The sequence below is a fragment of the Panthera uncia genome, chromosome D1 (assembly GCF_023721935.1).
Source record: "Panthera uncia isolate 11264 chromosome D1, Puncia_PCG_1.0, whole genome shotgun sequence".
Classification (NCBI taxonomy): Eukaryota; Metazoa; Chordata; class Mammalia; order Carnivora; family Felidae; genus Panthera; species Panthera uncia.
In genome coordinates, this window is record NC_064808.1 from 9,859,774 (window position 1) to 9,872,651 (window position 12,878).

General features: G+C 44.2%; 1 protein-coding gene across 1 annotated transcript; it reads left to right on the forward strand.

Annotated features, from left to right (window-relative positions):
- Nucleotides 1–1,129: 1,129 nt before the first annotated feature.
- On the forward strand, nucleotides 1,130–9,467 carry LOC125933065 (membrane-spanning 4-domains subfamily A member 6D-like). Its single transcript, XM_049645929.1, has 8 exons — nucleotides 1,130–1,285; nucleotides 2,813–2,947; nucleotides 3,272–3,328; nucleotides 3,625–3,713; nucleotide 4,083; nucleotides 5,947–6,156; nucleotides 8,048–8,149; nucleotides 8,936–9,467. Exons 1-8 carry the CDS (start codon nucleotides 1,139–1,141, stop codon nucleotides 9,029–9,031), a joined length of 837 nt encoding a protein of 278 aa, XP_049501886.1. The 5' UTR covers nucleotides 1,130–1,138; the 3' UTR covers nucleotides 9,032–9,467.
- The last annotated feature ends 3,411 nt before the right edge of the window (nucleotides 9,468–12,878 follow it).

A 12,878-nucleotide genomic window follows, 5' to 3' on the forward strand; every position in this document is an offset into this window, starting at 1 on the left:
TCAACTGTTCTTGGGCCTTGTACAAACTGGACAGTCCAGGGGCTGAGAACGGTGCTATGAGCAGAGATGCCGGCTGAGCTCGTCGCTAATACTGCAGGTAGTTTGGTCACTTGAGGCTGGCAAGTGGAAGGCTCGGGCCTGGAACCTGGCTTTCATGACTCTGGTCCTGTTACCGTCTTTCTACATGCTGCTGCCTCTCCAGAATGAGTCAACACAGGCACAGGCTGCTGTTGCCAGGTGGAAAGGATGAAGGGGTCACACGATCTAGTGAACTGTGCAAAGGCTGCATACTCAGGGGGAGCTGGGGTCCAGTCCCAGCTCTACAGCTCTCCAGTTATGTGAACCTGCCTGAGTAATCATCATAACTGCAAATCTCTCTTCGGCATTAACTCTTTGCCGTGCATGTGTGCAAAGTGGGTTTTATTTCCCTTCACAACAAGCTTTTTGATTCTGAGTTTCCCTCACTACGGCATGGTTTTGGTAACTAAAGAACCAACTAACCTACAGGGTTGTTGTAAGGATTAAAAAGGCATTATAGGGTGGGGGCACCCGGCTGGCTCAGTCCATAGAGCATGTGACTCTTGATCTCGGGGTCATGAGTTCAAGCCCCATTTTGGGTATAGAGATTACTTTAAAAAAAAAGGCACTAGAGGATAATGTCTAATAAAATACAACTTAAAAATACTTGGGATTAATCCCAATAAGTATTATTATTGGGCTAAAAAATGAACAGTTAGGTAGCATGAGAAGTACAGAACCCGAATAGGAAAACGCTGATGAATAGAACCCTTCCTGCATCTCATAAGTGGTAGGGACGTTTGAGGGTGACATTCTTGGAATATTTGGCTATTCACTTGTGAGTAGAACCAGGGGAGAGATGTCGACGTATTGCAAGTTTTATGTGACCATCTGCCTCTCGAGATTGGTGTGCCAAACACCGTTGGGAAACAAATATTCATGATGCCAAGTATTTGTGGTTTTCACTGCTGCATGCTGTATAAATTTCCTTCCCTAAAAGAATAGGTCAAGTCCAGACTAATGGGAAAATACTGGCTTCCAATTTTGGGAGGCCTGAGAGCTCTATACTTTTTAAGAACTGAATGTGTTTATTTTCTCTTCCAGGGTTCGTGGCACAATCATGCTATCACGGTCCATGACCAATGAGGCCATTGCAGTTCTGACACCAAATGGCATCAGCTTCCCCCAAACAGGGGAACCTAAACCCACCAACCAGAGGCAATACAACCTCAAGAAACAACTAAAGGCAGAGGTCAAAGTTCTTGGGGTAAGGCCAATTCAGAACGTGCTGGAATGGGATGGGGAGGGGGGCGGGGTACAGGAAAGAAACCGTAGTCTTTAGACTATGTCATGGTGGCTCTTAAGTTCTGCCAGAGGGACTCTGGGTTCGTGAGTAGTCCAATGGAAGCCACTTGTAGAGCCATCCAAACCTTCCCCAGACCTAAGATGATATTAAAAATGTTTTTCCCCTCTTCTGAATACTAGCAATTGAGTCTTTGTTGATGTTTCCATAGTTTTGCAATAGCGCACTCCTCTTTTTATAAAAAATCACTTTCTTTTTTATTGTTTTTAATGTTTCATTTATTTTTAGTAGAGAGAGAGAGAGAGAGTATGGGCAGGGTAGGGGCAGAGAGAGAGTGAGACACAAAATCTGAAGCAGGCTCCAGGCCCTGAGCTGTCAGCACTGAGCCTGATGCAGGGCTCGAACTCATGAACCACAAGATTGTGGCCTGAGCCGAAGTCAGACGCTCAACTGACTGAGTCACCCGGGAGCCCCCAAAATCACTCTCTTGAAGTGTAATCAGAGTACAAAAAGCCATATGTCTACATGTTTTACCAGAGTAATGGTGATAAGTAATTCCATATTTTATGTATGTTTTTTTCTGTGTGTTCACCAATTGCATGCTTAGGCAACCTGACTGATGTTTTTGAAGGGAATTTTTCCCTCACCACAAATCATGAGAAAAATAAACTTCTCTCCCCTCTTTTATCCTTCCCTTCTGAGAACAAGGATGATATGTGTCTTTTGTTAGCTTCTTTCCTCTCATGCATGATTTGCTAGAGCTCTGCGGACTGAAGGGAGGAGAGCTGGGAGGGATATATGTAGGACTGGAATTATCTCTACAGTTATATGATCTAAGGCTGCAGAACCTGGGGGGACCCATTGCCTTGCCTCAAATACATGATCCTGTGGGGTACTACGAGGTTCGTGGGACATAATGTTTGGAAAACTGCTTGGCAAATATTCACAGGGCTGGAAATATCTGCGGCGGGTGTCAAGGAGGCAACCTTGGCCACTTGGAAGCCAAGATCCACAGCTGTAGGGACGTGGACTGGAGGGGTCAAGGAGCCGACCGGAGGTTCAGGTTCTCTGTTGTGTCCAGCAGGGTATGGGAGATGAGGGGAGGGACTTCCACATCACCAGTGCCAAGGCGGTGTGAGGGCTCTCAGATCGCCCCTGTTTCCATAAGAGACAGGAGAGTTGGTAGTAACAGAATGAGAGAGCCAGGGAAAACAGTCCAACACTGAGCCGGGAGCAAGGGCCATGAGCCAGAGAGGCAGAGATGCTCGAAGGCTTGCTGAGCACCTGCCAGATGGCCCGAGACTATAGTTTTCTGTGACACAGCAACATCTCCTCCAACATCTTCGCGGAGCCCCCACCCCAGACCTTTTACAGTGTCTGTATCCTTGCTGGGATCCTGATGATGTGCGAGGACCCTGGGAGAGATAAAGAGGCTTTGCCTCTCCAGATGCTGACTTTAATCCTCTGTCTCCCTTCTTCTTCTTCCAACAGGCTATTCAGATCCTGTGCGGGGTGTTGGTGTTGAGTTTGGGGATCATTTTGGTATCTGTTCCGTCCTCTCCATCCTTTACCCCGGTGTTTTCCACCCTTTTGAAGGCTGCTTACCCATTCATGGGAGGCTTGTGTGTGAGTAGAGATCCTTAGGAGGACAAGCGGGGTGGAAGTGGGAAGAAGATGCCAGGAGGGCAGGCTGTGCACCTGTCAGCTCACTGTCTGCCGGGAGCAAGGGGTCAATGGTAGAACATGTTTCCCTGCGTGTATAGCCCAGGGAAGAGTTGAGTCGGGTGGGATAGCAGGAGTCACCTGATTCTACATCTATGTCTTGGTTGGCTCAAATAATCATTTCTTCTGAAGATCACCTTACTTTTCATCTCATCACCTTGTGGCTAACACTGCGGCTTCGTGTATATGTAGAAACTGACCCCACCGTTGTCTCTCCTTTCTGAGTAGTTTGTCATTTCTGGAACTCTGTCAGTCATCATGGAGAAAAAGTCAACTAAGCCTTTGGTGAGTATAAGAACTCCGACCCACTACTCATGGATCGAAATGAAATTTAGGGAGAACTCTCCAAGGTCAATGTCTCCACCTTGCAGGTTCAGAGCAGATATTTATCAGAGTCAGGAACTGAGTCTGGATTATCCATATTCCTGTCCAGTGCACCCTCCTCCGGTCACTGCACGCTCAGTCACAGACTTCATTCAGGGTACTGTCTTATACTCTAGATCAGTGCCCAGGAATCTATTCTAGAAAAAGTCTGCCTCCTTATAATGCCCTTTTGATGGTGACTGGACTTTAAATTTAAGTCTTCAGTGACGAAGACGGTGACAGTGTTACAAAGAGGTCTATGTGTTGTGGATTCTGTCCAAACCCTTGAGAAAAGCCAGTCAAAATTGTTATGTGGGGAATTCTCTCTCATTCTTTTATCTATCTGATCTAAAACTCAATACTTTTGGTGGATCTGAGTATAAACTCTCGAGTCCTAAAAGGTGTCATTAATTATTGGTATTGGATAAAAAAAAAAAAACAACAAATTTTCCTGCGTTTAACTCTTCCAGGAAAGCCAGGATTGGGAGTGGCAGGAAGAGGAAAGATGATTGTAGGGAGGTTTCTAATCTGTAAAGTTTCACTAAATCTTCACTCAATCCTACGTCCCTCAAGTAGTTTGATGTTGGGGGTCACATGTGAGAATGCCATAGAACAGAGAAACTCCATTTGGAAGCTCTGCTTAAAAAAAAATCTCCTGAAGTCATCAGGAAATTAGAGTGAGTGCTCAGGACAATGCCAATCCCCCCCCTCCCCTCTCTTTCTCTCTCTCTCTCTCACTCTCTCTCTCATCAGACTTTAGAGGTTGATTACTCGGAACCCTTACCTAGCCCCCAAGCTGCTAGATCAGTGCTGTCCTATAGAACTTACTGGAATAGCAGAGATGAAGCAATCACACTGCCAGTCACATGTTGCAACTGAGAACAGGAAATGTGGCCAGTGAAATAGACAAACTGAACTTCAAATTTTATTACAGTTTACTTTAAATATAAGTAGTCCATGCGGCTAGTGACAACCGTATTGGATAATGTTTCTAGGGGCGCCCGGGGGGCTGAGTCGGTTAAGCATCCAACTCTTGACCTCGCCTCAGGTCATGATCTCATGGTTCGTGGGATCAAGCCCCGCACTGGGCTCTGTGCTGACAGTGCAGAGGCTGCTTGGGATTCTCTCTCTCATTTCCTTCTGCCCCTCCCACACATGCACATGCTTGCTCACTCTCCCTCTCTCTCAAAATAAATAAATATTTTTTTTTAAAGACTAATGTTTCTAGATTATCGGGGAAGCTTATGGGACCCTTACCCCAGAGAAGAGCAACACCAGAGTGAACAGAGCAGCAAACTCAAGGCCATGGGGGTGTGGGCTTTGGGTGCACTCAGGCTCACCAGAGTCATGAATCTTGTAGTGAATTCTACTGTGTTCACACATTATACCAGCCCTTTCTGAGGTGGAGGGAGAGTGCTGTCCCAGAACAAACCTAAATTATTCTAAGAAACCTATACTCTGGAAATCAGGTTATCAGGAGGCCCAGGAGCGTGCACCTTAGTCATTATTTTAGGGAATGGGGGTTAGGAGGAGAAAAATGTCCTGCCTATTCTCTACTGTGCCCCAATCTCCAACTGCTGAGCCCCTAAAGGAAGAGGAACCTAGACAGGATTATGTGATATTCTAATTTGTGGCTACTGGGAGTTCCCTGGACCACACTCACCTATAAATATAGCTTTCAGGATCATCCTCGCTCAAGTCCCCTTTCCTGTGAGTTGGGGTAGAAGAGACCACATCTCTGAGCTCAGTGTATTTGTTGCCCTCACTCACTTCGTACATGTGGAAACGAGACCCAGAGTGGAAAATGGAACTGGGGAACGGAGCACTCAGGAAAACTGAGAGGGTCGTAGGCAAAGCTACTACCATGATGTCAGCTTCCTAACATCCAGTCTGACCTTCTGCCTCACCCTGCCACTCACGTGCTACACCATCCTCGGGCCTAAGACTAGAACTCTCTCTATATACTCCTTCATACAGAGCTCTGGTGTGACCACTCATTCATACAGAGCCCTGGGTCTGTCCACTCCAGGGCTCACCTAAGCCTGACTGCACTATGTCCCCATATTCCTATCTGGGTGGGTGGGCGTTGAAGAAGGTGGGGTGCAAGGAGGAGCACCTTGCTTTGTCTGCCTCCTCTGTGTGGCTGATGCTTCCACCAGGGGTTTCTGGATGAGTTGGGGGAGAAAGAAATCACATCTGCCTTTGGTCATACCTTTTAGGGGATTCTGTAGACACGGCCTCAGGAAGCCCCGCCATCAGTCCTGGGTAAAGAATTCAGGAGAGGAATATTCTCTGTCACCTACTGAAGTCCTACGTGGGGAGAAACATTTCATTTATTCATTCACCTAGCCAAGATGTACCTTCTAGGTTCAGAGATGTTGCTAAGTGCTGGGGAGACATACAGGTTTAAGTCTACCCATGCTAGACTTCCTGAAGGACACAGATTAGAAAGTAAGGTTCTGCAATGCATTGGCAGAGAGGGATGATAGAACATTGGTTGCTCATCAGAAGTGATTCTTAACTCAGCATTTGTCTGTCAGGTTCAGAGCAGTGTGGTTGCAAACATTCTGAGCTCTCTATGTGCTCTGGTGGGTTTCATTCTCCTCTCTGTCACGTTGGATGCTGTGGATCCTGCCTTTCGGAAGTGTACCTTCAACAAAGAGCAAAGAAAACCTGAATGGACTACATTTAACTATTATATTAACCCATATATGGACAAAGAATGCATCACGGCCAAAACCACTCTGACTGTAAGTATTTTTTAGATGCGTTGTTCCAGTCATATGAGGTTTCTGAAAGCCTTGACTTGTCGTTACCCCTTCTTTTGAAAATCTGTCTAACTCTTTCCGGGTTGGGCATCTGGGGGAAGGCCAAGGCTCCGTCTTCCCAAAGAGGGGGGCACTGCCCAACTGAGATGACAGGGTAGGCTCTGGGGCAGTGAAATGGAGTAGAACAGGCAATGACAAATAAAGGTGATAAGGAAAAGCTAAAACTTACCTTGATAGAGTTTCTTAATAATCAAAGTAATTCTGTTGTTAGAGTCATAAAATAGGAGTTTGCCAAACCAAAAATCTTGGCACGTGGAAAGGTAAATTTAGAAAGGCAAAGACAGCAGGAAGATGTAAGTGATCAGGAAGCATGGAAAGTATGTGTACTAGGGTGTTAACTTGGCCTGAGCAGACGTCAGGCCAAGCACTGAGAAGTAGAGGGTAGGAAGTGTGACCCTGGAGGTGAGGGCTTCTCCTTCCGGTGACCGCAGTGATGAACAGTATTGATCGAGTGAGAAAGCAGCATCATTGCTCTTTGTTATAACTTACAGAGGTGGAATTTATTAAATTGAGAAATATATATAGGAGGATGGAGAATGGCAACTGATAACAAATTGCCACTGTTAGGGAAAAGAAAGCAATGAAGTTTAGCTAATAGAAATAATGTCTTAGGTTGGAGCATTGAAGGGTATGTGTGTGGTCAGAAAACCCTGAGAAAGATGCGAATAAAGGGGCTCCAGAATATCTGTTGTCCTGCAGTCACAAAAGTGGGTGATGTCAAGGACACAGCTGGAGGCTGGCCAGAGCTGGTCAAGCACATGCTTGCACACCACTCCTTATGGAGCTGGCCCAAGGAACTTGCTTCTCTCCAGGTTCGTGATATGATCATGGGGAAAAGGTACCTGCAAATGAGGTTGGCAGTAATTGACATAAACCCACACTTGGTGGAGCCAGCTCATGGTGAGAATCATCCTGGAGAGAAGTTGAGGAGGGATTTGTATAATGAATAAAGTATGAATTGGTGAGGGATAATTTTGCTTTATAAATAAAGGGACTATAGTGAGCTTGCTTGCTAGGACAATTTCTCGTTAACGTCCACGAGTTGCGTTTCCTCTTCCACTGTGTGTAAATAGACGAGAAGTCCGTGCAGTCACATTTGCTCTCCTGTCCTATCATCTCGCCGGGTCTGCATGAAGGCTGCCTCAGGACAGAAATGGTAGAACCTAGTCTCTTGGTGGAGCATCTTTTTTGAGTTGGTTGGCTTTGTCAGTGAGGGTGGCGGCTTTGTTTATGCTGTGTTTATTGCCTTGATTGTTCTTTCTAACTCTCACAGACATCAAGAAAGGCTAAGAAAGCCCATCCAGAGGGGGTGTTAATATTGACTTTCACAAAGGACTTACACCAATGAGGTCAAAACTTCATTGGTTCTCAGATCCCCCTGAGAAGGAAGTATCATGGCGCACATTTGATAAATGAGGAAACAAGCTAGAGAAGTAGAGACTTCGGGCTCACTCAGCTGCTTAAGCGGTAGAGGTGAGGCTGAGGCAAGAATGGGAGCTGGCCTTTCCCAGCCCTGGGAGTTATTATACCACTAGCTGCGTCAACCATGTAATCAGATACAGCTATGTCTCCGAGCGAGACATACGGTGCACAAAGTGGATTATGTGTAGCTGATGTAATTACAGTTCATCCTCCCTCTCAAGGGTCTAACTAAGCAAAGGGGTTAAACTAAGCCAGTTGCTAGGCTGGACAGGAGCAGTGTGCTCTTCACTCTGTGATGGTTGAGGCCTTCATCCCCACAGTCGCCGCCCAACAAGGGACGAGGGCTTCAGTTGACTCAAGCACCGCCAATCTTGTATTTCCTCCGCTGCAGGGAACTCTGTCTGTGATGCTGATTTACACGGCGCTGGAGTTCTGCCTGGCTGCGCTCTCTGCCGTGATTTGGTGGAAAGAGGCTCACTCTGACTTCCCCGGGGTGAGTGTGCTGGCCGGCCTTCCCGAGTCCTGCCAGGTGTATTTCAGGTTCAGGGTTGTGTTGAGTGATGTCAGCTAGGGTGACTGACGGGCTGGCAGTTGTCGGTCATGAGATACACATCGGAGCTGGTTTGATGGGGATGGAAGACAGATGAGGAAAGCAGATAACGACTGGGGAGCTGACTGGCCGAGGGTCAACCAAATGGAATGGTTGAACCTGAAAAATGGACCGGTTCGGTCTCCTGTCTTGTAAATGCAGAAACCTGGAAGTTAAGTGGCCTGCCTGGCATTGTGTGTGAGTCCGTGCTGTGCTTGGGTCCCTAGAACTTGGCTTGTGTCTTCCCTAGACAGCCCCAGTCTCCTTAACAGTCTTGACTCAGTGAAGGATATTTGCACATGACTGCATTTGGCAAATGTCCTTTGCTCTGGCTTCACCTTCCTGTGATCTTCAAATTCTTTTTTCACCTAAAAGATACTTTTAAAAACTTGTTGTTTCAAATTCCATGGGACAGCACCCTCCCACCACCATAGACTCACAGCTTCATTTAACCAAATTAAAAAGCCTTGATTTATCCAAAATTTTATTACAGAAAGCAGGATGAATACTGAGCTGATGAGCAGCACTTATTTAAAGAGCTTAATGACATGCTACACTCATCTTGTATAACACACATGCACACACACACACACACACACACACAGATTGGAGGAAATGACATCAAGAGATGTATATATTTAGCTGAACCTTAGTGAAGTCTGAAGAACTAACATATTTTGTTTCTTTTAGCGTGTGCTTTTCCTGCCTCAGAGTTGCAAGAATAAATCCAGCACACCCTCAAAGGCATTTGGTGACCCTGGATACGAAGAACTAGTAACTTCTTAGGGGAAATAGTCATCAGAAATTTGGCTTTATGATACTGTATGAAGACCAGCCAGAGAAACTCAAGAAAGCAAAGTTTGAGTTCCCTGAAATGTAGCGTTTAGGTAATGAGCACTGGAAATGTATATGTTTGTTTTCTTGTTGCTGAATATATGTGCTCAATAGGGGGGGTCTTGGTTTGGCATTAGGTAAAAGCACAGATGTGTAAGTTACCATCGACTAAACCGCCAAATAGTCAGACATTTAGCAAAAACCTAGATAGGATTGTGTGATTTAGTGATCATGCCGAAGTAAAGGAGACAACTCTTTCCTGTCCCCCTTAATCGCCAACAGGAGTTAACTGACTTACGGTGGTGTTCCGACTCTTTCATAGTAGACAATAGTGTTCCCTCACAGGATTTTACTCATCACTACATGTAGACAAGCCCCCTACAATTAAACCTCAGGAGCTCTGTAAGTAATTGGCTTCAAAATAAAATCTTTATTTGATTTATGTGATGTGTATTTTATCAATACCACCAAACAATTAACTCAATTCTATCTGGAGATAGCATCTAACACTACAGGTTAAGGGCTCAGTCCTATTAGACTGTGACCCTACCACCCTCTTCCCACTTCAGATGCCAGTAGCAGGCCCAGATTGTCACCTGAGCTTCTGGCCCACTGGCTATAGGTAGAGGTTCCCAAGCCCTCCTTAGTTCAACTAATTTGCTAGAGTGGCTCACAGAACTCAGAGAAATGTTTCACTTACTATTACCAGTTTATTATAAAAGGATATAACTCTAGAAAATCCATAGGGAAGAGATACAGAGGGCAAGGAATGGGAAAGGCTGTGGAGGACCACTCTTCCCGAATCTCTTTGTTTTTACCAAGAAGCTATCCCAATCCTGTTCTGGAGTTTTATGGAGGCTTTGTTACATACCCATGATTGATTAAATCACTGCCCATTGGTGATAAAACTCAATTTTTACCCCCTCTCTTCCCTCTCTTCTTTCCAGAGGCCAGGGGGGTGGACTGAAAGTTCCAATCCTCTCATCAATCATAAGGTGGGTTTCTCTGCTTGGGGAGGGTCCCCAACCTATCCTTGGGTTCCCTGAGGGCTTTTCCCAAAGCTAGACTTCTCTTAGCTTTGACTCCTTTCTCAGAAAAGGCAGCCAGCCCTTTAGGCAACACTCAAAGTCACTTCTTACCATTGGTTCAACATAACCAGCATGTTAACCACCTGTGTCTTTTAAGTGGCCACGCCCCTCCAGCCTGAGTGAAATGAGATTGGCGTCTACCTTGAGATCTGAAGATGTATTGAAAACACGTGTGTTTCACATAGAAAATGCTCCGTTGAGTTTTATTTTCAATTTTCTTCCACCACCGCCACCCCCCCCCCCACCAACTTTTTCCCTTACGCCAACTTGATTCTCTAAACAATTTGAATCTCTGTCTGCCTCTGGATTTTGAAACTGATTAATCTCCTAAGATCTTTCATTCCTCCAAGAGTGTCTGTACAGGGCTCTAAACAGAGAATCTCAGACTGCAGCAATTTATTTTCTCTTCCTTTTGCTGCCAAGGAAGATTTTAGAATTAAAGGCATTTTTCAGAGCTTCTGCACAGTGACTCTACTGACATCCAGTGATGATAAAGAGAAATGCTTTCCCTCCCCACCCCTGCCCCGCCCCCGAGCCCCCCAAATAAATAGAAAAGGCAAGCCAGGGTAATAATTCAGTGTCCATGGAGAATTTCCCTGTGGGCAGCTAATATGACAGTATAAAATCACACCTGCAAACTTTGTCTGCATATGTCATCAGTGAGAGGGGACAATGCATCTTTTGGAAATAATTTATTATTTGTATCTTCAAAAAGACACGAACCATTACTATAAGAAGCTAGAATACCTATATTCTTGTTTTTTTTCAATATGTGAAGTTTATTGTCAAATTGGTTTCCATACAACACCCAGTGCTCATCCCAAAAGGTGCCCTCCTCAATACCCATCACCCACCCTCCCCTCCCTCCCACCCCCCATCAACCCTCAGTTTGTTCTCAGTTTTTAAGAGTCTCTTATGCTTTGGCTCTCTCCCATTCTAACCTCTTTTTTCTTTTTTCCTTCCCCTCCTCCATGGGTTTCTGTTAAGTTTCTCAGGATCCACATAAGAGTGAAAACATATTAGAATACCTATATTCTTATGAAATAAAACAGGCCTTAATATGAGACTTTATTAGAAAGAGGGATATTTTATCATGATAAAAGGGTCAACAGAGCAGGAAGAAACAAGGGTAAATGAAGGTGTAATTAACAGCAGAGACCCCCAAATATAGGAAGCCAAAACTGACAGAATTGAAAGAATTCAGCAACTGCAAGTGGGTTTCAATATTTTATTCTCAATCATTGATACGAAAGCTAGACAGAAAATCAAGAAGGAAATAAAAGACTTGAACACTATTAACCAACTTAACTTGATGCACATATATATATATAAGATAAATCTTAATATAGGGGTACCTGGGTGGCTCAGTTGGTTAAGCGTCTGACTTCGGCTCAGGTCGTGATCTCACAGTTCGTGGGTTCGAGCCCTGCATCAGGCTCTGTGCTGACAGCTCAGAGCCTGGAGCCTGCTTCAGATTCTGTGTCTCCCTCTCTCTCTGCCCCTCCCCTGCTCATGCTCTGTCTCTCTCCCAAAAATAAATAAATATTTTTAAAAATCTTAACATAATATAATATATATTATTTGTAGTAATGCATTTGTTATACAACAATAGAAAACAAATATAGATCATATGCTGGAACTTAAGACAAGAAATTTTATAAGATTGAAATAATATAAAGTTCTCTGAACAAAACAGAATTAAACAAGAAATCAATAGCAGAGAGACTTTGTGGAATCCCCATATAGCTGTAAATTTAAATCACTCATTTCTCAATTGACTATGGGTCAAAGAAATTAAAAAAAAAAGAAATTGGAAAATATTTTAAATTGAATAAAAAAGAAAACATCAAATGTATGGGAGACAGCTAATCCTGGACCTAGAGGAAAATTTATAGCTTTCAGTGCTTATATCAGAAGCAAAAATGTCCCAAATCCATAACCTTAAGCCCCCTCCCATGAAACAGGAAAAAGAGAGAGAAAACTAAATCCAAAGGAAGGAGAAATAAGGAAATAATTAAGGCTAGAGCACAGAAAAATAATGAAGAAAGACTAAGGAAAGCAAAGTTAGTCCTTTGAAAATGCCAGGAAAATTAACAAACTTCAGCTACACAGACCAAACAGAAAGGAGAGAGAAGACACACATTATCAAAATCAGTTATGGAAGAGGAGACCCATCACCAACTCTACAAAAATTAAAAGCATTATAAAGCCCTTATATATAATTCCGAACAATTTTATGCCAGCAACTTACACAAATAAATGAAACTGTGAGATAGACATAAATTACCAAAACTGATCCAAAAAGAATTAGAAATATACGGATGTATCTATAGCAAGTGAAGAAATTGAAATAATATTCAAACACTTTGCCACCAAGAAAAGCTCAGACCCAAATAGCTTCACTGGAATATATCAGATACTTAAAGAAAAATAATAACAATCCATTATGAACTTCTTCACAAAAGAAAGGAGGCGGGGGGCACCTGGGTGGCTCAGTCGGTTGAGCGTCCGACTTTGGCTCAGGTCATGATCTCATCGGTACGTGAGTTCGAGCCCCGCGCTGGGCTCTGTGCTAACAGCTTAGAGCCCGGAGCCTGCTTCAGATTCTGTCTCCCTCTCCCTCTGCCCTTCCCCTGCTCATGCTCTGTCTCTCTCTGTCTCTCATTAATAAATAAACGTTTAAAAAAAATTAAAAAAAAAAAGAATGAAAG

What these genes read in the sequence shown, in the direction of transcription:
- LOC125933065 (XM_049645929.1), top strand. Translation starts at nt 1,139, where the DNA reads ATGCTATCACGGTCCATGACCAATGAGGCCATTGCAGTTCTGACACCA. An exon ending in AAAAGTCAACTAAGCCTTTG is followed by an intron (nt 3,329 to 3,624) that starts GTGAGTATAAGA and finishes TTTAAATTTAAG; the next exon opens with TCTTCAGTGACGAAGACGGT. An exon ending in CTCACTCTGACTTCCCCGGG is followed by an intron (nt 8,150 to 8,935) that starts GTGAGTGTGCTG and finishes TGTTTCTTTTAG; the next exon opens with CGTGTGCTTTTCCTGCCTCA.